Source organism: Thamnophis sirtalis, unplaced genomic scaffold (assembly GCF_051295495.1).
Source record: "Thamnophis sirtalis isolate CommonGarterSnake01/CBP01778 unplaced genomic scaffold, rThaSir2_p1.2 scaffold_14, whole genome shotgun sequence".
Lineage (NCBI taxonomy): Eukaryota > Metazoa > Chordata > Lepidosauria > Squamata > Natricidae > Thamnophis > Thamnophis sirtalis.
The window spans coordinates 32,546,717-32,574,004 of NW_028261394.1; the positions used below are offsets into that span (position 1 = coordinate 32,546,717).

At 40.0% G+C, this 27,288-nt stretch overlaps 1 protein-coding gene across 1 annotated transcript in view; it reads right to left on the bottom strand.

Annotated features, from left to right (window-relative positions):
* Positions 1 to 1,275: 1,275 nt before the first annotated feature.
* Positions 1,276 to 27,288, bottom strand: part of VAT1L (vesicle amine transport 1 like) — a 64,416-nt gene continuing 38,403 nt past the window's right edge. Inside the window, exons 7-9 of the mRNA XM_014056792.2 lie at positions 26,657 to 26,851; positions 9,290 to 9,373; positions 1,276 to 8,105 (exon numbers count right to left, since the gene is read on the bottom strand). Coding sequence (XP_013912267.2) covers positions 8,004 to 8,105; positions 9,290 to 9,373; positions 26,657 to 26,851 — 381 coding nt within the window. The 3' untranslated portion in view covers positions 1,276 to 8,003. The remainder of the gene's footprint in view (positions 8,106 to 9,289; positions 9,374 to 26,656; positions 26,852 to 27,288) is intronic.

Sequence of the window (27,288 nt, forward strand, 5' to 3'; positions counted from 1 at the left end):
AAAAGATGGACTTAGCAAAAATGGACAGTCATACCAGTCCGACATGCTCCCATGGCAAATGATTATCCAAATTTTTAAAAAGAGTTTGGACAGCCATTTGTCTGAAATGGTATAGGGTTTCCTGCCTAAGCAGAGGGTTGGACTAGAAGGCCTCCAAGGTCCCTTCCAACTCTGTTATTCTATTCTATTTCATTCCATTGATCACTGTGTTTGCTTCCTGGCAAATGTCCCAATGGGTTTTCGGTTCTACTCCAATACTGACATTAGACTGTCGAATGTGTCCTCTAAGACAAACTTGCTTGGAAAAACCTGAATGTCTCTGTGGCAGAAACATACAAGAGCTCCTTCAGTAAGGTGGCCTAGTTAGGTAATGGAATATAGCCAATTTTAACTGATTTTTTTTTTAAAAAAAAATCCAGCAGGGCTGCTGCAGAGCGGGAAGTTGAAGAGAAAAAACACCCCTTCCTGAAAGACTTTTGAAAGCTGCCTTAAATTCAGGCAGGGTAGAAAATGTTCCTGCCTAAAGGGACACTGCTAGGAAGTATTAGGTAAAGCTACCAGATCTGCATTGAAAAATCTCATTGACCCCCAGGTCTTCTGCACAGAGGTGGTATTCAGCCAGTTTGGACCCGAATCAGTAGCGGAAATCCCGGGTGGGTCCACTTCACTCACCTCGGCTCTATGCCATCCCATTTAGGTACATTTTTGAGGCCAAGTGCATGCACAGAAGATGTGTGTGCAAGCAAAGTGCATGCGCGGAAGGCCAGGTGCCTACGCATAAGGGCATGCAAAGTGAGCAGGGGCTTGCACGGCAAACTGGTGGTAACAAAATGTGAAACCCGCCGCTGCTTCTGCATCTCTCCTGTTTGTTGGATGACATGATTTTTGCAGCCTAGAGTTGGTAGCCCAAGATTGACAATGCTAGGCTGGGTCAACCAAGAATCCATGTCTAGAGTTTCACTCATTGAGTTCAACTATAAAATGTTTCCCTAACCTCTCAAATACCGGGAAACCATGCTACCAATCTTTAGCTCTTCTGACACTATGCCTTCTTCATGTTTTCAATGTACTGGGTTGCACAAGTAAGAAGCTCATGCTTGCAGGTACATCTGGCTTAATGCACCTTTTACTGAAGAGTCTAGAAATTGGATGAGGCTACTTCTGTCAGCAAAGTTTGGCACCCACCCACCCACCCACCCACCCTCGCTCTTCCCGAGCCCACCTCCCTTGTCAATCCTTAGATGTGCTGGATTAAATGCCATGAGGCAAAGTTAATGCTATGCTTCATAGTTTATTTATATTTTTATGTAAACATCATTTGCTTGGTAGGCACAATATAACAAAAGCTCTAAAGCAACAGAGAACAGTTAAAACAAACATTTCAGTTTACTTAGTTCAGGTGGATGATGAAGAGAGGCTGTCATAGTTCCATAATCCAAATTGGGAACTCATTTCCTTTGACTTGATGAAAGCAATCGATTCATTAGAGAAAAAGTAGATTAGTAACAAGAGGTTTGGGACTCAAAAGATTCTGAACTCTATTCCCCAGTAATAATACTGATTAAATAAAATTCCTTTTCTACATGGTGTCTCCTGCTGTCTTGATAGGATTCTACCCAACCCCAAGGTTGGCAGAATTGCAAACTAAAAATGTTCCCCAACTCCGTCCAGTTTTTCCCTGCACATTGAAAGCAAAGACTTGCTAATGATGCATTTTGAGACTTTGCCACTGCTTTACACCTACAGAAGTATTTCTTCACCTATAGGGGGCATTATAACCTGCTGTACTTCCAATGTATTCTGATGTGGACAGTTCAGTGGTTCAATTCAGCCGGTTCTATCTGGTTCAGGCGAACCGGTAGCGGTGGTGGCAGGAAGCTCCGCCCATCCTCCCAGATGTCATCACGTCCCATTTTTGACACTCTGTGCATGCGCGGAAGGTTCTGCACATGCGCGGAGGGGGTGCATGCAAGCAAAGCTCAACATTTGCAAATCGGTAGCGAAGGTAAATTGATTTCACCCCTGGGGCAGTAATCTCTTTCAAAATTCAAGTGATGATATCCCTTTCTAAATTTCCCCGAAGAGCCAAGCTGCAATTTTAGGTAAATACAGTTGCTTTGTGGACAGATGGGGAGGAGGTAAGCCAAGAGTTTAAAAGGAGCTTCTAATGCTTTGCACTTTTTCACCTAATCCCAGGAGAAAATCCAGGGTCCAGTGAAGCTCAGGCTCATAAGATTGAATTCAAGGGATCACAGGCACTGCTAAGTTTGCGTGAATGTTGGGTTATTTTGATCCCACTTGATGCGAAAGCCTCTCTGCAGCTCATAAAATATAAGCACCGGCTTTTTTCAAAAGAATGCATCCAAGGAGAGTTGTGTTTCTGAAGTGATGTCCACAATTGAGAGTTGTAAGCAAAGAAATGATCCACCAATATTTGCAATGCTGCAGGACTAAGCATGAGATCAATTTGTCTTGAGTTGTCAACAATCCAAAGTCAACATCAAAGCTGAAGAGGAGCAAACTTAGCGTACTTCATATGTACCTTGACCTTCAAGCACAAAAGGAGCTGAATCACAGAAGTTCTGATGCTATCCTCACGACATCTCTAAAATGTGGGGGAAGCAAGGCTAATCTAACGCCAATTAATTTTCTGGCTTCCTTTCTCTCAAATTATACACTCAGCACCTGAATCTTCTTTTTGGCCAATTAGTTTATAGCTTTATTGATTAGCCTATAGGCCATATCAAAGCACAAGTTTCAAACACATCACCAATAAAATCCTATACAATTTAAAATAATAGGGTAAAATATAATAGTTATAGGATAAGATGCAATATAATATAATACAGACATGGGAGATCCCATTCTATACCCTACAATGAGCGTCTCTGGATTTGTGGAGCGGCAGAGGTAGAAGACCTGGCTCACGTCCTATTTGATTGTGGCTTGTATAAGAGGGTAAGAGTCAGGTATCTTGGTCCATATACCAAACAAATGACCCATTGGGATCCCCATATCAAAACAACTTATTTTATATCTGGCCAGAATGAAAATAGCATTCAATGCAGTACTTAAACAAAATGATTTGATTGAGATCTGCATAAGTGGGACTGATTGGGGTAGATTGTAAGGGTGACACTGAAATATAATTTTGTGTCATTTTATTCTATTTTTTATATTTATGTATTAAATTATATTCTGTCTCAACCTATAAATATTGCATTTTACCCTACTCTTATTTTAAATTGTTTGCATAAGATTTTATTGGCGATATGTGCTTGAACCTTGTGCTTTGATATGGCCTATGGGCTAATCAATAAAGCTATCATATTCTTCCTGAATAGTTACCAGACATGTGGGAAACAGAAGATATATCCTGTTTTTTGTCCCTCATCTCCTCCACTCAAGATGAGAATCGGGTGAAATAATACATTTTGCATTGCTGACGAGAGGTTTCGGCTTTGGGTTGGCTGCCTTCTGGGTATCTTGGCCATCATCAAGAAGGGCAAACCTGCCCAAGGGAAAGTAAGAATGCATTTTTCTTTCTGCAATGTAAGACTGATGGACAACGGATTAGAAGTCAGGCCTAAGGGATTACAAAACATTACAAATTAGTGAGGAAGAATGTATCCAGGAGGATGCACGAGCGATTTAGGGATTTATGCATTATTTCTACCACATGCATGGTGCAGAAAACATTGTAACGTTTCCCTCTCCATGCTCCAGAACTCTGCTTCATCTTAAAGTTAGCCTATTTGTCTGAAAAGGTATAGGGTTTCCTGCCTGAGCAGGGGGTTGGACTGGAAGACTTCCAAGGTCCCTTCCAACTCTGTTATTCTGTTATTTAGCCATGGAGATGAATCTCTTCCACCAAAAGCAATCCCTGCAGCGTTGCCTTATTTCTAAAAGTTTTCTTTCAAAAGTTTTACTCGTAAAAATGTCAAAAGATGGAAGTTTTAAAGCATCTGCCCCTGCTTAAGTAAAGAGCTTATGATCAATTCTTGGCTGTCACTGGTCTAATTTCTAATTGCTGGGCATCTCTGGGGATTGAATTAAAAAACAAGTAGATAAATATGTGGACAGCCACAATGTTGCGAAAAGATTCACCCACTCAGGGAGTGTTTATCAAAGTCATCTCTGTCCTCCAAAGTCTAAAAGGAAGATTCAAGTGAAGGCTCAGCTTATCTTCTTGGAAGAGGCAACTTTTGATACTGGTATATGTTGGTTAATGACCATAATAAAGTTTGATTTGATTACAGTGTTAAGCTTACAATGGCTCCTGCCCTTAAAGCATACCTAAAACATGGCATTCTTTTGGCATTTGTTTGACATGATCCCTTCATTCCATCTCTTTTTGCTTTCTTCTATATTCTTGAAGAGATGGGCCTTCTGCGGAGATACATTTACTGCAGGAAAAAGAAGAGCTGCCGTATGAGTCACAAAAACAGAATGGTAACACAAATGTGCAACAGCTGCAATTTAAATGGCTTTCAAAACTGAGTTGAAACCAATCCATGAAGAAAGAGGCTATTAATCATTGTTGCACTGCTAGAGGTACCTGGGTAAGAAGAGAAGGCTGATGGTGGTAGAATTGGAACGTTGCAGGAATATTATTTTAATGATGGATATAAAATCTATTGGCAGGGCAGTGGATAACTAGAGCAGGCTCTTATAAACAACAGTGTGGTTATAACGATGCTGCCAGTGAAATGCTTCCAAAAGCAGGACTTGAATCAAAGCTAGTCATTTTTTACTAATGTGCAAAACATTCCGTCCGAAGAAGATTATGCATCTGAAAGAGATTCGAGCAAGTATTGAAAACAAACTGACTTTAAAAAAAAATACATTGGACACGTGCTTAAATCTTATTGGATCCTTTTGAAGTGCCCTGGATTTTATTTTTATTTTTGATGGAGATGCAAAAATGGCTCTTAAAAAAAAATAATTGAATCAATTTGCTTGTTTGATCCAAACATTTGACTCGACTCACGTCAGTTTTATGAGTCAATGCAAATCCGATCAATTTTCAAAATCAAATAAATTATTTGAATGGATCTGTGTCCCAATCTAGCTCTGGATTAAGTCTCAGACCTGTTAGAATTCCAAACTACCGTATTTTTCAAACTATAAGATGCACTGGTGTATAAGGCACACCAATATTTCGAAAAGGTAAGTAAGAAAAAAAAGTTTTTGTCCTCCCCAGCCCCCAGGAGCACTCTGCAGACTTCAGCAGGGCTGGGGGAAGGCAAAAATGCCATTTTTGTGGAAATCAGGCAAAAAACGGGCCATTTTCTGCAAAAACAGGGGCATTTTTGCCTTCCCCCAGCCATGCTGAAGCCTGCAGACCACTTCTGGAGGCCAGGGGAAGGCAAAAATGCCCCATTTTTCACAAAAATGGGATGTGTAGATGAGGCTTCAGGAGGCCAAAAATGGCTGCATTTGGTGTATAAGACGCACCAACATTTTCACACTCTTTTAGGGGGGAAAAGGTGTGTCTTATAATCCAAAAAATATGGTAGTATAGATATTCTCCTACCATTAAAGCTATTTTCCCCACCTTGGAAAAAAACACAACTGGAAATTTGAGGGGGGGGGGCGAAGTAACAATGCAGAAATGGACAAGAAGATGCTTCCGCCACTTTCTAAAAACCAATAAAATTCCTATCAAGTCTGATTGAACTGCATACCACCACTTAAGACGGGCTGTTTTATTTTCTATCACTCTGAATCTGTACTAAATGATTTGTACAAATAATGATCAATCACTCTAACATCTTGATATCTCAACTCCCTCCCTTTCTTTGGTTTTTTTTAAAATCATCCTTAACTTGGATTTGTTTTCACCTGTGGTTCGAAGTTTGAAGTGGTTTGATCAACAACTTCAAGGAACAGAACAGAATCATCTTTGTAAAATGGCTTATTGTCAAACTCAATGTTTTAGGATCCTAACAGAACCCAATGGTTCAACAGACAAAAAGCACATAACAGAAAATTATAAAAATAAAATTGGAATGTTTCAAATAATACATTAATCCAAATGCATCTTTCTTTTGAGGAAAGATGCTAGTAATAGTTTAGTGGCTCTCCAAGACATTTGGACAAATATTTTCTTTGATTAATAAAGCGGATAACACTAAAACTGCATAGGAAATCTATGTTCTCTGTGAGTACAAGATATGGCATCCCAGTTCTTTGCCTATAAGAAAAATAGTAATAAGACAAGAAGTGAGACAAGAAGTGAAGTTTACACAAAGTGTCAGCATTTGGATAAAGCATTAAGAGGCTAATATTTCTTTAAATGTGTTGAATGGAGCTATTTACTCTTGAACTACTTTAAATATTATTAAGAGTGCTGTTTTGCTTAACAATGCTAAACAAAAGATGCTAAATCAACATTTAGGATAGGAAAGTATAAAGTCATTCTGAAGAATTTTCTTTGTACAATAATATAATTTAGGCAAACCAACTGTAAACATTTGTTGGCAATATTTTCAACAAACCCATTTTAATTCATTGGTGGAGTCTGAGCACTACTATTCCCGCAACAACTATTATACACTGAGAGTTACACAAATCACAGCGCGTCTTAACATCTCTTGAGGATTGTTTTCTTTGTATACCAAACAATATTGTACACATGAGGTATTTTCTTGAGAAATGAGAAGGAGTTGCTCGTCTAACAAAGATGGAGTGATTTTACAGAGCAGGAAAAATTGGCAATTGCCTACCATAGCAGGCTTAGTTTGTGATTCAAAAAGAGGATTTACCTTCTTTAGGCCCATAAAGGAGAAGATGCACATTAATTTATACATCATGAACACTTCTCCAAATGTATAGTCGGAGAGGGCTTTGTGTGCACATGGATTTATCAGGGTTCATTCATATCATTGCCCAGTTAATGATTAGAATTTTGTCATGAAGGAGAACATTGGCCTATGCAATGGTTTAAGGCTTTGTATCAGTTTATCAATAGAGGGAGGGTATATTTGTACTAACTTTCCCACTTATTATAAAACATGAGTAGAAAGTTTGCCTGTGGATCAGTCTGAACAGGGGAGCTGGGGAAAAAGAAAAATTAGGTGTCACCAAAGAGAAAGCAAGCATGAAATATTTTTTCTTGTTTCCTTCACTGTAACTACATTTTAATAACTTGAATTCCTTTCATCCACATCCCCACACCCAGCCCCATATTATCAAATCACTAATTTTAACTTGTTTCTCTTTGGTTCAATGGTGTCCAATTCTCAGATTGGATTGCCTAAAGGATTTCTACCATCCCCTGTTTTGGCAAGGTTTTTTAAAAGTGGTTTGCCATTGCCTGGTTCTTAGAGCTCACAGAAAATGACTGGCCCAAGATTATTCAACTGGCTTGGTTCCCAAAGTGGAATTACAATTTACACTTTCCTGCTTTCTAGCCTGATGCTTTAACTATCACATTAAACTGGCTCTCAATTTTAATTTTAAATTACCTAAATAAAATTGGTAATAGGTGGGGGGGGGGTGTTAGTCTGGGAATACTCATGTTTTAAGTGGCCAAAATGCCAAGAACAGTCCGGGCTATGCATATCTGCAATTATTGTACATATGGACTACCTGTCCACAGAACCTAACATCCCCTGCTTCTCTCCAAAACTAACCCATGTCAACCCTATCAAAGTGGATTGAAAATTTATTTCTGGAACCAACATGGAAAGATGTTTGTGTCTCCTATCGCTGTAGATGACAATAAGGCTTTTGATAGGTATTCAACAAGACTCTTTACAGGCAAACTGGAGACCACAGGATGGAATGTCTTAATACTGGGAAAGTCAGAATGGCACTTCAGTTCAAAACATCAATGACCAACACCTGATAGCTCAGCTGACTGCAGACAAAAGGAAAAACAAAACAGCACACACTGTACTAGAGCATTTGTTCACTGGTGCACAAAATGGGTTTCCCCAGTTGTCTTCCCTTCTTCTGCTTCATCAACTCGTCCAGCTCTCATTTCCCACCTTTTCCAACTACTGTTGAATGAATGGTATACACTCTTTGTTCTCACTGTCCCCCTCGTGGTCTTCTTCCTCTTCGGCAGCTTCACTGGTCTCTGTGCTGTCGTTGGCCATCTGGGGACGAGACGGAACCGAAAGGATGCACATCAGTCAATATAATTCTCTGGCTGATGTGCAAAGCAATCAGCCTAATGGAGAAGACCCTAAAGGCAGAGGTATCACCATTCCAAAACTTTGTCAAGAATTGCAAGAACAAGATGAAAGGAGGAGTGCCATAATTTTGGGAGTGACCTTTAAGTTCATCACCATCATCTCTTACACATGCATAGATGCCCAACCCATCCAGGTTTGTAGTTGTAGTAGTTGAGTTTATTTATAGGCTGCCCTTTTCCCTGAGGGGACTCAGGGCGGCTAACAACTTGTATGGGAGGGGAAGACATACAATAACATAAAAACACAATGTATAATTAAAATCAAGCAACATTCATACAACATTCGGGTGGGGGCGGATTATGGTCTTTACCCCCAGGCCTGGCGGGATAGCCAGATCTTGAGGGCTGTGCGGAAGGTCTGAAGGGTGGTGAGGGTACGAATCTCCACGGGGAGATCGTTCCAGAGGGTCGGAGCTGCTACTGAAAAGGCTCTCCTCCGCATAGTTGCCAGCCGGCACTGGCTGGCAGATGGCACTCGGAGGAGGCCTAATCTGTGAGATCTTATGGGTCGAGAGGAGGTGATTGGCAGGAGGCGGTCTCCCAAGTACGCAGATCCACTACCATGAAGGGCTTTAGTAGGTTTGCATACATTGTGTCATTTTCAAGGTTTTGAGTAAAAGGAGAAATGATGGATCCAAGCAATGATTTGCAAAGGCATGATCACCAACTGGCAGATCTCCAAATGCATTCCAAACATTCATGGAATTGACTTTCACAGAATTGAAATTTTGCAAAATTTATAGAACATTTCATGACATAAACATTATCATAAAACTTTATGATATAATACAAATGTCATAAAACCTCTTCTATGGCCAACTCCTGATGTTTGACAATTCAACATGGGCTATTTTCAAATACTCACATCTCTGCATATCTCCCTGAAATTTAAGAACTTTTCCAGTGAAGATAAAACATTAGAAGTTCTGCCATTGTTGAAGGTATTGAGGAATTTGGTAATAAAAATACCTCTAAAACAAGAACCCAACAGGTTACCCAGGGGGCTAATAAAGGGTGCAAAGGTTTCTTCAATATTCACATATTGATCAATGTTGGAGTTGAAATCTTCTACTTCTTGTAACTTACCAAAGGAGTAGGTGTCTTCTCCACATCCAGAATTAATTTTCCTATATTACCTCTGTCATGGATTCTTTGCATTGCTTCCTTCACCTATAATCAAACAGATCTTAAATTTTAATCCTCTTTGTGATGCAAAAGCAAATCAAATTAAAAACAAAAAAATACCCCCCTACAATTGGTTTTTGGGCACAAGTATGTTTCCTTGTATATTTATGTATGTAAAAAAATATGTGCCTATGTTGACTTTTAGTGTAAGCCCAAGAAAGACATGGAATTAATTATACATCACAAGAAAAGAAAATATTGTATCTCCAGAATAATATAGAACTAGGAAAGCTGCTGTATAAAACTTGTTTTAGGATGTTCTAGGAGGAAGGGGTCAAGCTATTTTCCAAAACATCTGAAGGCCAGACAAGGAATAATGGATGGAAACTGAACAAGGAGAGATTCAACCTAGAAATGAGGAGAAATTTTCTGACAGTGAGAGCAATCAACCAATGGAACAGAAGTTGCCTTCAGAAGTTCTGGGAACTTCATAATTGGACTGTCATCTCTCAGAAAGGGTCTGCTTAGGTGGGGGGGTTGGACTAGATGACTAACGAGTTCCCTTCCAACTCTGTCAATCTGTATCTGTTTCCTACGAGTATGTTTGGAGATTTCTTTTGGGTAAATGTGTCTGGCAGAAGTTGGAACACAAGGCCTTCAGAAGACTTAGACTAAAGCTCTTAGAATTCTTCAGGATTGTCCTCCGGGTGTCAGCCCTACAAGGTACATCAGATCAGGAAATTCACTCTACAGAAAGATTGGACTGAAACATTTTGGTGATAGGCTACAATAACACAATCTTGCAGGTCTGCTTGTGTTTTCGCTTCCGCCTGTCTTTTATACCTGGGGATCGAAAAGAATCCAACCTAAGTCTTCTTCTAATGCTGTCCTACATCCCTGGGCTTACAACATGCTTCTTCTGTCCCTGCTCTTCTAATGATGCTTTTTCCAAGGTTATCTCTCCCACACCATGTGACTTTAGAGAATAATAATGTAATAAAAGCATCTGGAGAGCAGCCCTGACGGATACAATTGAAGTGCCATGTGCAATCCCATTTCTATCTTCTTGGGAGGATATTGAACTGAATATCACTTTGGAAGATAAGAACTCTGGATTTCTATTCTCTGCTATGATTTTTTTTTGTTAATGATTGATGGGGTCCTTTGATGGACTGCAGCTTCATTTTATGATACATGAACAAATTCCTGCAATCACAGAGTTAAATATTACATTTATACATGAGCTCAATTCAAAGAGAGTTTAGGCAGCATACGGCGTATATAATAACATGCAGTAAACAATACAATGGCAAAACCAGAAAGCATTACGTTAATGTAACAAAACCAGATTATAACACATGACGTGGTTATAAAAATATAGAAATATCATTTTGGTGGAGGTCACAACAAGAACATCATCTACGTTATTCCAACTGGTGCATAATCGTACACCTATGGCAGTTGACATGGGCATCCTTTGTCCAGTCTTTGAGCTCTGCGGTCCCTTTTAGGGCATCTACCTGAAGTACCTGAGCTGAAATCTCTCCAAAATACCCCATAAAGCAGCAATTGTGAAGCTGTTATGGTTAAGAAAACTACATGAGCACATCCTGGAGTGACCAGATTGTAAAGAGGCAAGGTGGAATGATCGATTATTTTGTCACCATTAGCAATTTCCACACTGTATGTGGGCTGCATCTGGAAAAGCTTAGCTTCAGCTCTGCACCTTAGTAGGGCTGGATACACACACACATGTCTTAAATTATAATATTGCATGTTTAGTAACTATTCATGGATCTATCATTATATTTCTATCTCCTACTGGTAACTCAGAGAAGGGGAAAGTTTCTCTCATTGCATTCCCACAATTCCCAAGGAAGAGTGTTGGGATGAGGGTTCATCACCAGGGATTCAAATAATTTAACAACTGGTTCTCTGCCCTAATGACCGGCTGGGTGGGCGTGGCCATGGTGGCCATGGCCAGGGGGTGTGACAGGCAGCACTCGGCCTCCTGCACCCCCCGGGAGCAAACATGGGCCACAGGGGGTGCCCCATTTTGGGCTTAGTAGGCTTCCCTGCAGCCTCCTGCAAGCAAAAAATGGGCCATGGGGGAAGTGCTGCACCCCCCCCCCCGCGCCCTGTTTTGAGCCTAATAGGCCTCCCTGCAGTCTCCTGCAAGCAAAACAGGGTGTGTGGGGACTCCTGGAAGGCGCAAGGCCAACCAGCAATTTAACAATCGGTTTGCCTGAACCGGCTGAATCCCACTGTAACATCCCTCATCTGGAGATCAAGTGGGGATTTCAACCTGAATCTGATTTATGCAAGCCCAATGTTTACAAGGGGTCTCCAAACCATCTAGTTTATCAATTCTGAATATGATTTGTTCAATAACAATTAGGGAATGACTTACTTCATTATGATAGCAATCCATTTAACATGTGGGGCTCCCGATGTTGCTGAATGGTTCACAGCACCATTCACAGGCCAGCCAGCTCTGATGGATAGCATCCAACCCATTTCCTCCCCTAAAGAACGCAGGCACTTTATTGTTCAGCTGAATTAAAAAACCTTCTTGACCTTCAATGGTTCCCAATCCTTGCTTTAATTTGGAATTTTGCTAAAGGTATAGAATGATTAGCAGCCAACTGCAATTTTACAAGCCCTTAAGTCTGCAGAGAACAAATGTTTTGATTGCTTCTATCAAGGGGAAAAAAATAACCGTGCTGTCTATGTAACATTTGTTCTTTGAAAATATAGCCGTGCCTCAGGAGGTGCTCAAATGCCATATTATAGAAAAAAAGAAATTACTTGTGCTTTCTGTGACAATATATCCACTTAATATGGATGAGAGAAAAGGGGAAAGAGGTTATTAAGGTTTCTATACACTTTATAGGTCTTTTCACAATACAATGAAGTGATTAATCAACAGTTATTGAATAAACACAATTCATTGAATGATACAACATTGCCTATACCAATATGATCAGTGGTGGGTTGAACTTATTTTTACCAATTCCAGGACCTTCCATTACACAAAATATTCCATCATTCCTGATAACCAATTATTTGAATGGGCGGAATAATCTTTCTACTTGGATGATCAGAGCTTAATATAAGAATGGGTAATGTGTGTCTCCCGCTTGTTACTGGGGAGGAAAGATGTGGCAAATCTAGACAGCATACTAAAAAACAGAGACATCACCCTGCCAACAAAGATGCATATAGTCAAGGCTATGATTTTCCCAGTTGCAATGGATGGCTGTGAAGGTTGGACCATAAAGAAGTCTGAGGGCCAAAGAATGGAGGCCTTTGAACTATGGTGCTGGAGAAGATTATAATACAATAATACAATGCAATAGCAGAGTTGGAAGGGACCTTGGAGTCTTCTAGTCCAACCCCCTGCCTAGCCAGGAAATCCTATACCGTTTCAGACAAATGGCTATCCAACATCTTCTTAAAGACTTTCAATGTTGGGGCATTCACAACTTCTGGAGCCAAGCTGTTCCACTGATTAATTGTTCTGTCAGGAAATTTCTCCTCAGTTCTAAGTTGCTTCCTTGATTAGTTTCCACCCATTGCTTCTTGTTTTACCCTCAGGTGCCTTGTATTTTGACTCCGTCTTCTTTGTGACAGCCCCTAAGATATTGGAACACTGCTATCATGTCTCCCCTAGTCCTTCTTTCTATTAAACTAGACATACCCAGTTCCTGCAACCGTTCTTCATATATTTTAGTCTCCAGTCCCCTAATCATCTTTGTTGCTCTTCTCTGCAATCTTTCTAGACTCTCCACATCTTTTCTACATCGTGGTGACCAAAACTGAATGCAGAATTCCAAGTGTGGCCTTACCAAGGCATTATAAAATGGTATTGACACTTCACGTGACCTTGATTCTATCCCTCTGTTTATGTAGCCTAGAACTGTGTTGGGTTTTTTGGCAGCTGCTTCACACTGCTGGCTCATATTTAAAAGGTTATCCACTAGGACTCCAAGATCCCAGTCACAGTTACTACTGTTGAGCAAGGTACCACCTATACTGTACCTATGCATTTCGTTTTTGTTGCCTAAATGTAGAATCTTACTCTTTTCACCATTGAATTTCATTTTATTAGATAGTGCCCAATGTTCAAGTTTGTCAAGATCCTTCTGTATCTTTAGCCTATCTTCTGGAGTGTTGGCTATTCCTGCCAGGTTGGTGTCATCTGCAAATTTGATGAGTTTCCCATTTATTCCCTCATCCAAATCATTGATGAAGATGTTGAAGAGCATTGTGCCCAAAACAGAGCCTTGGGGTACTCCACTGCATACTTCCCTCCATGAAGATGCAGTTTCATTGAGGACTACACGTTGAGTGCAGTTGGTCAGCCAGTTACAAATCCATCTGGTGGTGATGCTGTCAAACCCACATTCTACTACTTTATCTAGTAGTAGGTTATGGTCTACCTTATCAAATGCCTTACTGAAGTCCAAATAAATTATATCGACGGCATTCCTCTGGTCCACTAATTTTGTCATATTATCAAAGAATGCAATGATTAGTCTTGCATGATCTGTTTTTGACAAACCCATGTTGGTTTTTGGCTATTACTTTGTTTGCTTCTAGGTGTTCGCTAATTCGTTGCTTGATTATCTTTTCCAAAATCTTTCCTGATATTGAGGTCAGGCTGATAGGTCTGTAGTTTCCTGGATCTGTTTTTTCCCCTTTTTTGAAGATGGAAACCACATCAGCTCTTTTCCAGTCCTCTGGTAGTTCCCTGGTGCTCCAGGATCTCTGAAAGATATAGTTCAGTGGTTCTGATATCTCATCTGCCAGTTCCTTCAGAACCCTGGGGTGTAATCCATCCAATCCTGGTGATTTGAACTCATCTAGGGTAGACAGGTGCTCACTTACCATTTTCTTCACTATTTCAACTTGTGTTCCTAATCTGATTTTTGTGGTGCTGTTTTTGATAGGTTGGACTGTTTTATCCCTTCCTACGAGTCCCTTGGACTGCAAGGTGATCAAACCGGTCAACCTAGAGGAGATCAATCCTGATTGCTCTTTAGAAGGCTAGATCCTGAAGATGAAACTCAAATCCTTTGGCCATCTAATGAGAAGGAAGGACTCACTGGACAAGAGCCTAATGCTTGCAATGATTGAGGGCAAAAGACAAAAGGGACGACAGAGAATGAGGTGGCTGGATGGAGTCACTGAAACAGTAGGTGTGAGCTTAAATGGATTCCAGAGGATGGTAGAGGACAGGAAGGCCTGGAGGAATGTTGTCCATGGGGTCACGATGGGTCGGACATGACTTTGCGACTAACAACAACAGTGTGTGTGTCTGTGTCTGTGTGTGTGTGAATCCTTTTCTCTCAGAAAAAAATGTTTTCTTTACTCCGCATTTTGCCTCACAAGGAATGCTCAAAAGACTATTAACTCATTTTGTACAAGATTTTAATGCTGACCTTTGGCTGCAAACTGCCCCACTTCTCACAGGAGATTAGAACATTCGCATAAAGGAATGCATTTGCATTACTAGTAATACTAACAAACAGCAACAAAATGTAACCGCCAAAGCTAGGTCACTTTTATGAACTCTGGAAAAGCTAAGGAAGAGAGCCAGTTGGAAATCTCAGGAGTGAATGCTAGACTCAAAAGACAAAATATTAACCTAGATTAAGTAAACAACAAATTATACAGTTTCCAAAAATAGCAATGGCCAAGTGGTTACCAGGAGTGGAGCATGACTTTATTTTTATAATTCTTTTGAAAAGTTTTCAAAGGCTGAAATAAACAGAAGAGCAAGACCATCACTAGATAAAATTGAAAGACAATACTTGGGCTCCTTCCACACAGCTGGACATAATCCACAATCCAAGGATCACATAACATGCTGAGCCAAACACAAATAATTCCAACTTCTTAACACCTGGCATAATAAAGCATGTTTTTATTATTCTCTAAAGCAGAAAAGCAGAAATTTCTTCTTTGCAACTTTAGTGAGAGCGAAGAGCTACTAAATTTGTTTATGCTTGTGATAAAGTTTGGAAGTCCCTTCTTTATGTAATTTTTTCCTTCTTTCTGTAATATATATTTTTATCTTTTTCTTCCTTTTACATTTTACAACTATTTCATTTTTCTTTCCTTAAATTTAGTTTATATTATATTTTACTACAGCTAAAAAATTCTTAATAAAAATGATATATGAATGCTTGGAATGGGAGGTTCGTATAAGATTAGCCAAGTTTCTTATAAGAATTTCACACATTCCAGGGTGAAATGCTTGTCTGAGTTTATTATAGAGACAGTAGTTAGATATTAGTAGGTAAAGGTTCCCCTCACACATATGTGCTAGTCGATTTCAGCTCTAAGGATGGTGCTCGTCTCCTTTTCAAAGCCAAAGAGCCAGTGCTGTCCAAAGACATTTATGTGGTCATGTGGCCAACATAACTAATCGCCAAAGGTGCATGGAACGCTATTCCCTTCCCACCAAAGGTGTATCCTATTTTTCTACTTGCATTTTTACATGCTTTCAAACTGCTAGGTTGGCAGAAGCTGAGACCAGTAACGGGATCTCTCTCTGTTATGCAGCACTAGGGATTTGAACCACCAAACTGCTGACCTTTCTGATCAACAAGCTCAGCATCTTAGCCACTGAGCCACCACGTCCCTTAAATATTAGTAGGCAATGCTCCTTAATCTCAAATGTTGACTTTGTCGATATGGAAAATATTCCCCCGGTTTGGATGTGCTGCAGGTAGCCTTTAATACAACATTACTGGGACTTTTCTGAAGGACATATTTAAAGCTTTTTCATCCACACCAGTGAGGGAAGAGTTAAAGGATACACTTTTGGTCCGTCATTCTTCTCCCTGTCTGCTTTACCCCAGTGCTGCTAAGGAACAAGCTACTAAAAAATGCCACTGCAAATTATGAGGATCAGGTCTCCATGGTTACAGGTCATGTGGCCTAAAATTACAAGCTTTTAGCGTCAGAGTTACTTTGGCAACGCCAATGGCGCAAGTAGATCTTGCCCAAACTGATAAAAGCATCTGTCTGATTTTCTGTTTTGATGCTCATCCAGCTGCTGGCATTAACCCACAGACAGCAAGCATTTATGCAGTCACAAGAACTCCTAAAAGTCGCCACTGTTCAGTGGGTATGTGAAAAAGAGCAGAATCACAGCCACCGACTGTGTTCTCACAACATACTTGGGTAGGCTAATGAAAGGTTTAGGAGCAGCATGCCCTCAAGAGATTTTGATTGGCTAGTTTTAATCTTAGTTCATTATGGCTTCGTAGATTATGCAAGTCAAACTTTTTTGATTGTGCAATCTGAATTCATCGGAGTGGATTAAAATCAGTAATAAAATCAATAAGTGGGTTGTGTGAACACAGACCCTAAGAACTCATTAGTCTCCTTCCAGTGTATGTGATATTAATTGAAACACAAATTTCCTCTGTGTGTGTGTGTGTGTGTGTGTGTGTGTGTGTGTGTACACACAATTCCCCAATCCTTTTATACAAACAACCAAAAGCGGTAAGATTCTTGAAAAGAGAGGAAGGAAGGGTGGATGAAGGCTGTTCAACTGTATTGCTTCTCTTCCCATGATTCCAAGGGTTATTATCACCACCTACTGTTTGCTTACATGCAGGCATGTATGCCTACATAATAGTTTGTTTTATTTTTAAATGGTTTGGGGAGATTACTATCCTGAATGGTAGGATATAAAGAACTATAAATAAAGCAACAACCAATAATTCCAGTTCTTATCATCATTACAGTCAACATGAATTGGGGAGTGGGGAGAGTGTGTGGAAACTTTGAAGTTACCCAAACCAATTCAGCACACCAGGTGGAAGGGAAATGAAGAAAAAGGCAAAACATTGAAAAACAGTCTGAAAGTTTGATCTGGCCCAAACAGTCAACCAAAGTTTTCAACTTCCCTGTTCCTTCCTGGCCATAAATCATTTTACCTGATGGAAGTATTCCATAACATTCCTAGGCAATCCTCACATCAATTCTTGTGTTGTGACTGAGGATGTAGAAGTGATGTTCTCAAGGCTATCAGGAAGACCATGGCAGGAAATCAACACCACCAGAAGGTTAGAATAGAGTAACAGAGGTGAAAGGGACCTTGGAGGTCTTCTAGTCCAACCTCCCTGCTTAGGCAGGAAACCCTACACCACTTCAGACAAATGGATATCCAACATCTTCTTAAAAACTTCCAGTGTTGGAGCATTCACAATCTCTGAAGGTCAGTTGTTCCATCTATTAATTGTTCTGTCAGGTTGCTTTTCTTCTTGGTTAAAACTACTTGGCTAAAACTCAGCTAAAACTACTTTGATTGAGATTGTCTATATTAAGAGAACTTTTAAAGTTGGATTGTGCTGTACCTCTTCCACTTCCTTATGCTCCTTAAACACATTTGCTCTGATTAGATTCAACACATTCCCTTCAGCAGTTATCAACAATAAATACCAATAAAAGGGGTGAGGGGAAATCTCTCCCACAAATGACTTTGCTCCAGTGACTCTCAGAGAGGAAGTTGTATTGAAATTTTTATTTGGGTCTGCATGAGGTATTAATCCACCCACTCGTAAAGGAATTCCCAGGCAGTGACAATAAATGATAAGTCTCCCATCTTTTAACAGACCATTAAAATAAGTTTTAGTCATAAAATAGTGAATTTTTGCCCAGCTGCTACAAGAGGAAGGCAACAAATATTGTTCAATAAAACTGCATTTCTCAGATAGCTCTCCCATTTTCTCTCCTCCCTCCATATTTTTCAGACTATAAGACGCACCGGTGTATAAGATGAACCAAGATTTCAAAGAGGTAAGAAAGAAAAAAAGTTTTTGTCCTTCCCGGCCCCCAAGAGCACTCTCTGCAGGCTTCAGCAGGGCTGGAACAAGGCAAAAACTCCCCCCATTTTTCACAAAATGGGGGCATTTTTCTGTTCCCCCAGCCCTGCTGAAGCCTGCAAAGTGCTTCTGGGGGGGTGGAGGAAGGCAAAAACACCCCCGTTTTAGTGAAAAATGGCCCATTTTTCACCAAAACGGAGGCTAAAAATGGCTGTATTCGATGTATAAGACGCACCAACATTTCCACGCTCTTTTTTGGGGGGAGGAGGGTGTGTTTATATTCCGAAAAATACAATACTACTACAATACTATAACAAAGATCCCATCACTTGTAATTCTCAATAGTGGGACTCTCAGATTGGTCTTCCACTTCCCTGTTGTATCTAAGATCATGAGAAAGCTGGAGCACAGTGAGACCATTTTTCATATATCTGCAAATGAAACTTCTAGCTCAACTACAGCCCAGTGAATTTAAAAACCACACTTGATCTTTCGTGACCCGGAATCCATGTTCCTTTGTAACTGTCACTATTAATATCTCAGCAATGACATTTTACACCAGGGATAATATCTCAAATATCCACAAAGATTTATATTTGATCTTCCATATCACAAGGCTCAGGGGGAATATAATATATTAGATTTAGAGTGGCTGAGAAAATGGGGTTATGGGAAATTGTGTGTAGAATTCCATAGTGTAGCCAATAAATATTTGAATTCCAAAATGTTTCGCTCATCTTTCTAAAATATTAACACTCGTTTGGGTTTTTTCCATGCAGAGTTAGGCTTTTGGCAGAGAACTGCTGGAGTTTATTCTTTTTTTTTTTTAAACTACAAAGTAATGAAACCAGTCAGTCTGCAGCACCAGCTGCCTGGCACAAAAGTCAGTGATATTTAAAAGCCAGCACAGAGCAAAATGTTTGGTAGGAGCCATGAAATAGGAAAATGTTCTTAGTGTTTCGACAGAATCATTGAGAAGATAAATTTTGGAATCCAAATAATTAAACACATGGTCCAACTGTAAAAAAATAATAATTCTGAGTCTGCGTAGGGCACATTTGAAGAAAATGCTACCCAACAGATAGAAGAGAATATTTAGAGCTCAGAGTTGAATTGTGGGGTCCTTGGTGTTCTCTGAGCTTGGTTGTTTTCTTGCAGGCATTTCATTACCAAACTAGGTATCATTATCAGTACTGGGACACTACTGGGATAGCAGGCTGGGAAATCCAGCTCCTGACATTTCCCTCTAGGTCAGTGATGGCTAACCTTTTCCAGACCGTGCTCAAAGCATGCATGTACACCTGCAAATGTGCATGCGTGCACTCAAATCCCCAAAATGCAATGAGCTTGCATCACTGCGCATGCACCCCGCCCCTCCAATCATGCATATGTGCTCTCTGCACGTGCCTTGCCCCCCCGTGTATGTGCGGCAGAGACCCGAAGACCAGTTGGGCGATGGGAGGCACACATGCATGCATGGCAAAGCTGAACTGGAGTGATAGCTTGCATGCCATCAGAGAAGGTGCTGGGTGCCACCTTTGGCCCGTGTACCATAGGTTGGCCATCATGACTCTAGGTAGTATAGTTAAAAAACAACAAACTATGGTTTGTTTTAAGCTTCCTGTGTTTCTGGCTGGCCAAGCCTCTCTCATATGAGCAAGTAATCATCATTGGATGCACAATGGACATTTTAATAGTACACTATGGGACAGAAATAACTTTGGCTTTGAGAGGCTTATACGTCCCCTGTATACGTAGCACCCTAATTCTAATCAAGTAAACAGCTTCTCATGTGGATCTTGAAAGACATTATAGAAATATCTAGGAAGGGAGAATGAGTCAGAGGTGGGTTACTCTCGGTTTGGGCCAGTTCAGCCAAATCGGTAGTGGTATTTTGGCTTGGGTCACAGAACTGGCAGCGATCCAGGCTAGCCACGCCCCCGAACCAGTTCCTGGTCAATGCTGCTGTTGCTAGCATGTTGTTTAGTAGTGCGTGTGTGTGTGTGTGTGTGTGTGTGCAGTTCATTGTAAATTGTTCTGTGCATGCGCAAAGTACAATTTACATTGAACTGCACATGCACACGCAAAGTGAACCAGCAATGAAACCGGGAGCAACCCACTTCTGGAATGATTGTATTATAAAAGGGATGGGAAACTTTGGTTCTGTCATTTAGGATATCTAAATGCCAAATTCTCTGCTTTGGGTTCAGTCAGAGTTTTATCAAATCGCAAAGCATTTAGTACAGACAAGGTAAGGCTGCAATATGCCACATCATCATTCATTTGCTTTAAGGAGGAAAAAAGTGTAACTAGCAAAATGAGATGAACTAAGGAATTTTCCTAGTAGACTTGCATTCAGCCAGAATCTAAGATATCAGAGGTTTAATCGGTGCCTAAGGGAAATGCAGCCTAATTCTAAACATGTCAGGACATTGGAAGTTGATTAAGGAACTCCTAGTAAGATTTTCAAGAATTATGATTAGATTATTTCTAAACTTGGAGATTCTGCATAACACACAACTGAGCATCACAGAGCATAAAACTCTGAAATTCAGCTTTAACTATGTAGATTAAAGGGAACATAATTATTACTTCGAGCATAATTATTATCAAATTGACTGGCAAATTTAATAACTACAAAGGATGGTTTGGACGCTTGTCCAAAAATCTTTCTTCCTTGAATGAGTCAGTAGGTAGGATGATATTAGCTTCCCTGATATTCAAAAACAACCAGTAACATTTTAAATTGGACCCCCAATTTAAAATGCTGATAGATTAAAATCACCAGGGAATCAGTTTAGCATTCAAATATGGAATGCTATTTTCTGTGTTAATATGAAGCAATGGAATTAAATTTCACCTTGGATACACAATTCCACTGGCAAAAATAAAAGAAAAAACTGATCATAATGCGTTATATTCTAGTGGAGATTAGACTGTACATACACTGTGCATGTACAGTAGTGGCATTACAGTGACAAGAAATTAAAACCCTTTGTCTAAATCTAAACCTCGCTAAACCTTCTCACAAGATTCGATTTCTTTAGATTCGAGAACATAAGCAACTCTAGAAACTAATGAAGATTAGCTATCCATCCATCCATCCAGAGGTGGGTTCCTACCAGTTCGCACCAGTTCGGTAGAACCGGTTCGTCAAATCTACCGAACCGGTTAGAAAAGGTTCCACCAGTGGACCCAGAAAGCAGGCCACACCTACAGAAGAGGTTCCAAAAAAAAATTTGGACACACACACACACACACACACACACAGACTGACCCACACAGAGAGAGAAAGAGAAAGAAAGGAAGAAAGAAAGAAAAAAAGTAAAAAGAAAGAAAAAGTGAGAGAGATGAAAGAAAAAAAGGAAAAAGGGACAGAGACAAAAGGAAGGAGAGAGAGAGAGAGAGAAGGAGGGAGAACACATGGCCTGCAAGCCACTCCCACCAGGTCACATGGCCGGCAAGCCACTCCCACAAAGGAGGCCACACCCACAGAGTAGGTTCGAAAAATTATTGAAACCCACCACTGCATCCATCCATCTAGCTATCTTATATGTATATATATATGAGAAAGCAATAACAATGGCCAAAACAAGGACCATCCATCCATCCATCCATCCATCCATCCATCCATCCATCCATCTATCTATCATCTATTTATCTATCAGAAAGCAGTAACAATGGCTAAGACAAGAACAAACTGTAAATTCTTCATAGTTTCAAACTAGGATTGTCTCTATGGGAAGAGAAATTCATTTGTTCTACCCAATTTTTGATTTTGGAATCAACAATCTCAGCACTGGGATCTTGGTTTAAATCTGTCTCTACTCAAAGTGTTTGTTCTTAAATTTAATTAGAAACCATTTAGAATTCGTCTTCAGCTGTGAATATTTAGAAATATGATTTCTGCCAGATGGTGCAGATGATCCCATCTCTATTGTTCATTTGTTTAGGATCAAAGCTCATTATAGTTCATTTCAAGTTGAGCAAATTGAGGTAACCTCTGTCATGTTTAGCATCTAATTGATAGGCTGTTAAAACATGAGTTCTTATTGGTTGGGTCTAAGCTTACAAATCTAGTTCTAGCCAGAATTTGCCAAAAATAATAATAGTAAATTATATCAGAATTGTAAATGCAACTGGTTTAAAAGGTAAAGGTTCCCCTCACACATATGTGCTAGTCATTCCCAACTCGAGAGGATGGTCCTCATCTCCATTTCAAAGCCGAAGAGACAACATTGTCCAAAGACGTCTCCATGGTCATGTGGCCAGCATGACTAAACACCGAAGGCACACGGGACACTGTTATCTTCCCACCAAAGGTGGTTCCTATTTTTCTACTTGCATTTTTACATGCTTTCGAATTGCTAGGTTGGCAAAAGCTTGGAGAAGTAACGGGTGCTCACTCCGTTATGCAGCGCTAGGGATTCGAACCGCTGAACTGGTGACCTTTTTAATCGACAAGCTCAGCATCTTATCCACTAAACCACTGCGTCCTCTCTAAATTGATAGGCCCATTCAAATATCAGTTTACTATTAACACTGATTCCTTCTAAATCCAGTTCACTTGATTACAGGAACTCTTCTAAATTTATTACTAGACTTTGAACCTCCAATGTTTATTTAATACCAAAACCAGAACAGGAAGATGGTTTCACATTGCAAAGCAAATGACAAAATGGAATGCCAGTACATCATTCTCCTTGGTCTCTTTTCCCCACTGATAGATTGATCTGCATGATAAAGGAAATGTTGCCATGGCAATATCAAGTATGAACATACAGTATGTTTCATTAGTTTAGTAGCAAACCTTGGGGGAGGAAAAGTCTCAATTAACAAAATCAGTGTTCTGTTGTTAATATTTAATTTGACAACGTGAACTTTACCATAACAAAGGGACCAATGTATTGATTTAATATCCACCCATGCATAACTGATATAGATGGATATAGTCATTAGGTTTTTATTTCCCATGGATACCTGTGATATTTGTTCACACAGTCAATCGTTAGTAAAAACATCTCATACAAGAACAGTCAGGATATTGCACTAGGCCAGAACTAAGAAATACACAAGGCAGAAAGAACAACCAGTAATGAAAGTTGTAGACTCAAAGTCCCCAAGTGAAGTCTGCGGAGCCTTCGCTTACAAGACTGGCTTTGAGATACATTAGAATCTCTCCCATCAGAAAGTTCTAGGCTTACTAGTATCATCTGGGACTCTAAGACAAAACACTTGAGAGTATCTTCAATTGGAGATGGTTGATTGGGCCTTGGAGGAGTAGCAAGAAGATTTCAAACATCCATATGACCTCAGTTGGAGCAACAAGTGGCTGGACCCAAGTGTTCAGCTCCTAGTGATCTGTCCAGGGTCCTGAAAGCTCATTCTTTCTCAATGCTTTTTCTTAATTACTTGAAGCTTCTACAGAGAATATTTTGTGTGACTTCTCTGCATTGGCATTTGGGGATTTGGATTGAAAACTGGAATCTATCTATCTATCTGTCTGTCTGTCTGTCTGTCTATCTATCATCTATCTATCATCTATCTATCTATCTATCTATCTATCTATCTATCTATCTATCTATCTATCTATCTATCTATCCATACATACCAGTGGTTCTCAACCTTCACAATGCCGCGACCCTTTCATACAGTTCCACATGTTGTGGTGACCCCCAACCATAAAATTGGTGTCTCGGTTCCTAAGAGCATCGAAAATATGTGTTTACTGATGCCCTTAGATGACTCCTGTGAAAGAGTTGTTCGACCCCCAAAGGGGTCCCGACCCACAGGTTGAGAACCACTGATCTACACTCTCTCCCGCTTGCCTCTGTGATTTGGAAACCTTGTAAGCCAAACTTGCTGAACTTACGCAGAGGTGGTATTCAGCTGGTTCAGACCGGTTCAGGAGAACCGGTAGTTTTGACAATCAGTTGGCCCCACCCACCTTTCCCCGCCCTATCCTGTCCTTTATTTCCTGCTTTCTAGTTTATCTCAATTGCACAGCACAGCTGATTTCTGCCCCCTTGCTGTTCTACTTACTGTTGCTGATGTGGAAGATAAGCAGCTGAGCTTCTAAATGCTACATTTTCAGTGCTGCACGCAAGTGCTTTAGGTGCATTTGTGCACACAAAGTGTGCGCTCACCAAACCAGTTGTTAAACTGGTAGCATCCCACCACTGAACGTATCTCTGTATTGCAAGTGATGTCTTGGCAAGACTCATTTATTAAAGAGAACAAAGCCACCCCTATGTATATTTTTTCTGGTTGTCATGGGACAGAACAGATACAACAGGAATTCTGTCTTTTATAATAGCAGGTAAAATTATTCTATGTCAGTTAGTCAGGGAGGAAATGGAAGTTTCTGCCTTCCTGAGCATCTGTGTTTGTTTGTTTGTTTGTACTTTTGGAGTTGGATAGATCCCATCCATACAGCTGATGTGCCTTGATGGTTTTATTTTAATCTTACTTTATTATTTTATTTTATTTATTTGCTATGTAACCTCTGAGACTTTTAGATTCCAATGATGAAACGACAACAGCACCCTTAATATGGCAACTCAGGAAAAAACCTCAGACTGATCATTGAAAAATAAATGTGTATCTTAGGGAGGAAAGGACAAGGGTAATTATAAGGTTTAATGTGGTTTTTTTTAATTCCCCCATCAGATGACAGTGAGTAGGCTTGATGAACAGACTGTATTTATGTACTTCTCAAGCTAATGTCAGAGTGATAGGAGAGATAGCTGCCAAATGGTATGAAGTGTTACCAAACAAATGGAAGAATGTTATTTTGTAAAATAGCATGACACCATTTACAAATACGTGTAAGAACATCTATGGATCTTTAGGTTTTGTTCCATTTCTCATTTCTCAACCTTCTTTTGTGCCATGCCTATTTTTCTTACATTTTTTAAAAAAACTGCACTAAAACTCATACATATTTTCTTGAAGGCTTATTCCAATAAATCCTAGTGTAATATATCTTTCATATTAGGGCAGCAGGACTGGGAGCCCCAGGGACGGGTGAATTCATGAGGTGGCTCCCTTATTATTAATATGTCTGTCTCTCTATTGTTCTCTTTTTTTTGTGTCTGCTTTTATAATTTCTCATTTTTTAAATAAGTAGGTAATGGTTGTAACTAATTATTGTCTTATTCATTTCCTGATTTTACTGTGTGCAGCCCTGAGTCACTTTCTGTGGGATAGTCAAGGATGTAAATTTGATTGATGTGTGTGTGTGTGTGTGTGTTCCAGCACAACTCTGGAACGCCTCAAGCAATTTCAACCACACTTGGTATACAGATGACTTCTCTGTGGAAAAAAATACAGTGTGGATAAGACATCCCTAACACACCTTAGGGTTTGTGTTCTGTTAAGATACAGCCTGTTGTGCCTTGAAATGGCTTCTACTGTACTGCCGTAAAATGGTTTCTACTGCACTGCCGTAAAATGGCTTCTACTGTACAGTGCAGTGGAGTTGCCATGGTAATGGCTTTACAGAACTCTACAAGGGGGCTCCTTCTGGTAAGGAGGAAAATCCAACATTAGAAATTACATTTGGTCAGGACATTTTCCCCCTATAAATAAATACCCAGACGACACCAGGTTATCAGGTAGTAAGTAAGTAAATAAACAAATAAATAAATATTTTCATTATGGCACACAACAAGCATGGCATGCTTAGAGGTCCTTTCTCAAGTCTTTAACTCCCCTCAAGATACTAACCTTTTTCTAGCTAAGTCTTCAGTTCTTCCTTCAGTACACTTTTTTGTTTTTCTTTTTGACTCCTGTTCAGCCGGAGTCCTTATCTCTCTGAAGTATTGTAGCTTTCTTCCTACCTGTTTTTCCTCATGTGTGTCTGATGCTCTTCAGGTGTGCTAGGTTTCCTAACCTGGGCAAATGAACTAACTCCAAGAATTCACTAACCATCGTGGCCATTGCTGAGTGATCTGGGAATTGAAGTCGACACACATATGGAAGTTGTTCAGGTTGGAAAACTCTATGCCAGACAAAGCATCCCACCTTTAACCAGCATGGCTGGCTGAAACATTTAGTATTTGTTGTCTAATGCTGTGTGGGAAGGCTGCCATGTCTGCAAGCACTGCCTAGAAGCTTTTTGAAACAATAAGCTAAAAAATCCACTGTAAGATACAACAGACATCAAAGTACACATGGCTGGAAAGCATTCAAGTTGTTGTGTTTTTTAAACAGGAAGGAACACTGCCAATGTTTAAATAAGCTACACTGTGTATGCTAATAATTAACACACTAGAGCATGAAACCAGGAAATGGGGATCCTTCCTTTTCTCATCTCTATGCAGAGAGTTACATTTTAAAAATACAAACTTACAAAACCCCAGTACTCCCATGCTGCTGTTTGAAGAATGCAGATGGAATGTCCATGACCTATTTTAATAATACATTGTTTAAAAAATAAAACCAAAACTAACATATCAGAGAAGGAACAAGATAAAGTGCTTACCTCTTCCAGTGCCCACAGTGAATCAACCACTGGTTTGATCTTCTTCTCGTTGTAAAGTTTTATGAGATTGTCCATTACTTTAGTGACAAGACTACTTCGGCCCTGTTTGAAAAGCAGGTTCAGCAGAGAAAATCCAGCCATGACTTTGTTTTCTTCATAAAGTTTGATAGGATTTACTTTCTCCACTTGCCACCACTAAGGGAACACAAATTGCAACAAGATTAGAACCAAGATATTCCATGTGTATATTCCATGTGTGTATTACACTGGAAATGCATGATGTACTTCATAATCACTCACTCACTCACTCACTCACTCTACAGAAGATGGGAGGCCAGGAGCTGGAGTATAGACTTCGAAGGGTCTCAAAAACAAAGGCATGAAACAAAGGAGCTGTCAGAGTTCCTACAGATGCCCTAATTAACTCATGAGCCTCAAGCCAAGTTTCAAAAGAAATCCAATTATTTATTAGGAGCAACAAGTCAGCACGTACCAAATGAAGTCAACTCTGCCCCACGTAATTTATGGCTCAACTATGACTCTGTTCCCCCTCCTCCTCACAAGGTGTCATAAATCACATTCTGCAATGGAGTACTTTCACGGGCTGTAGAAAACATGCCTCTCCCTGGCTG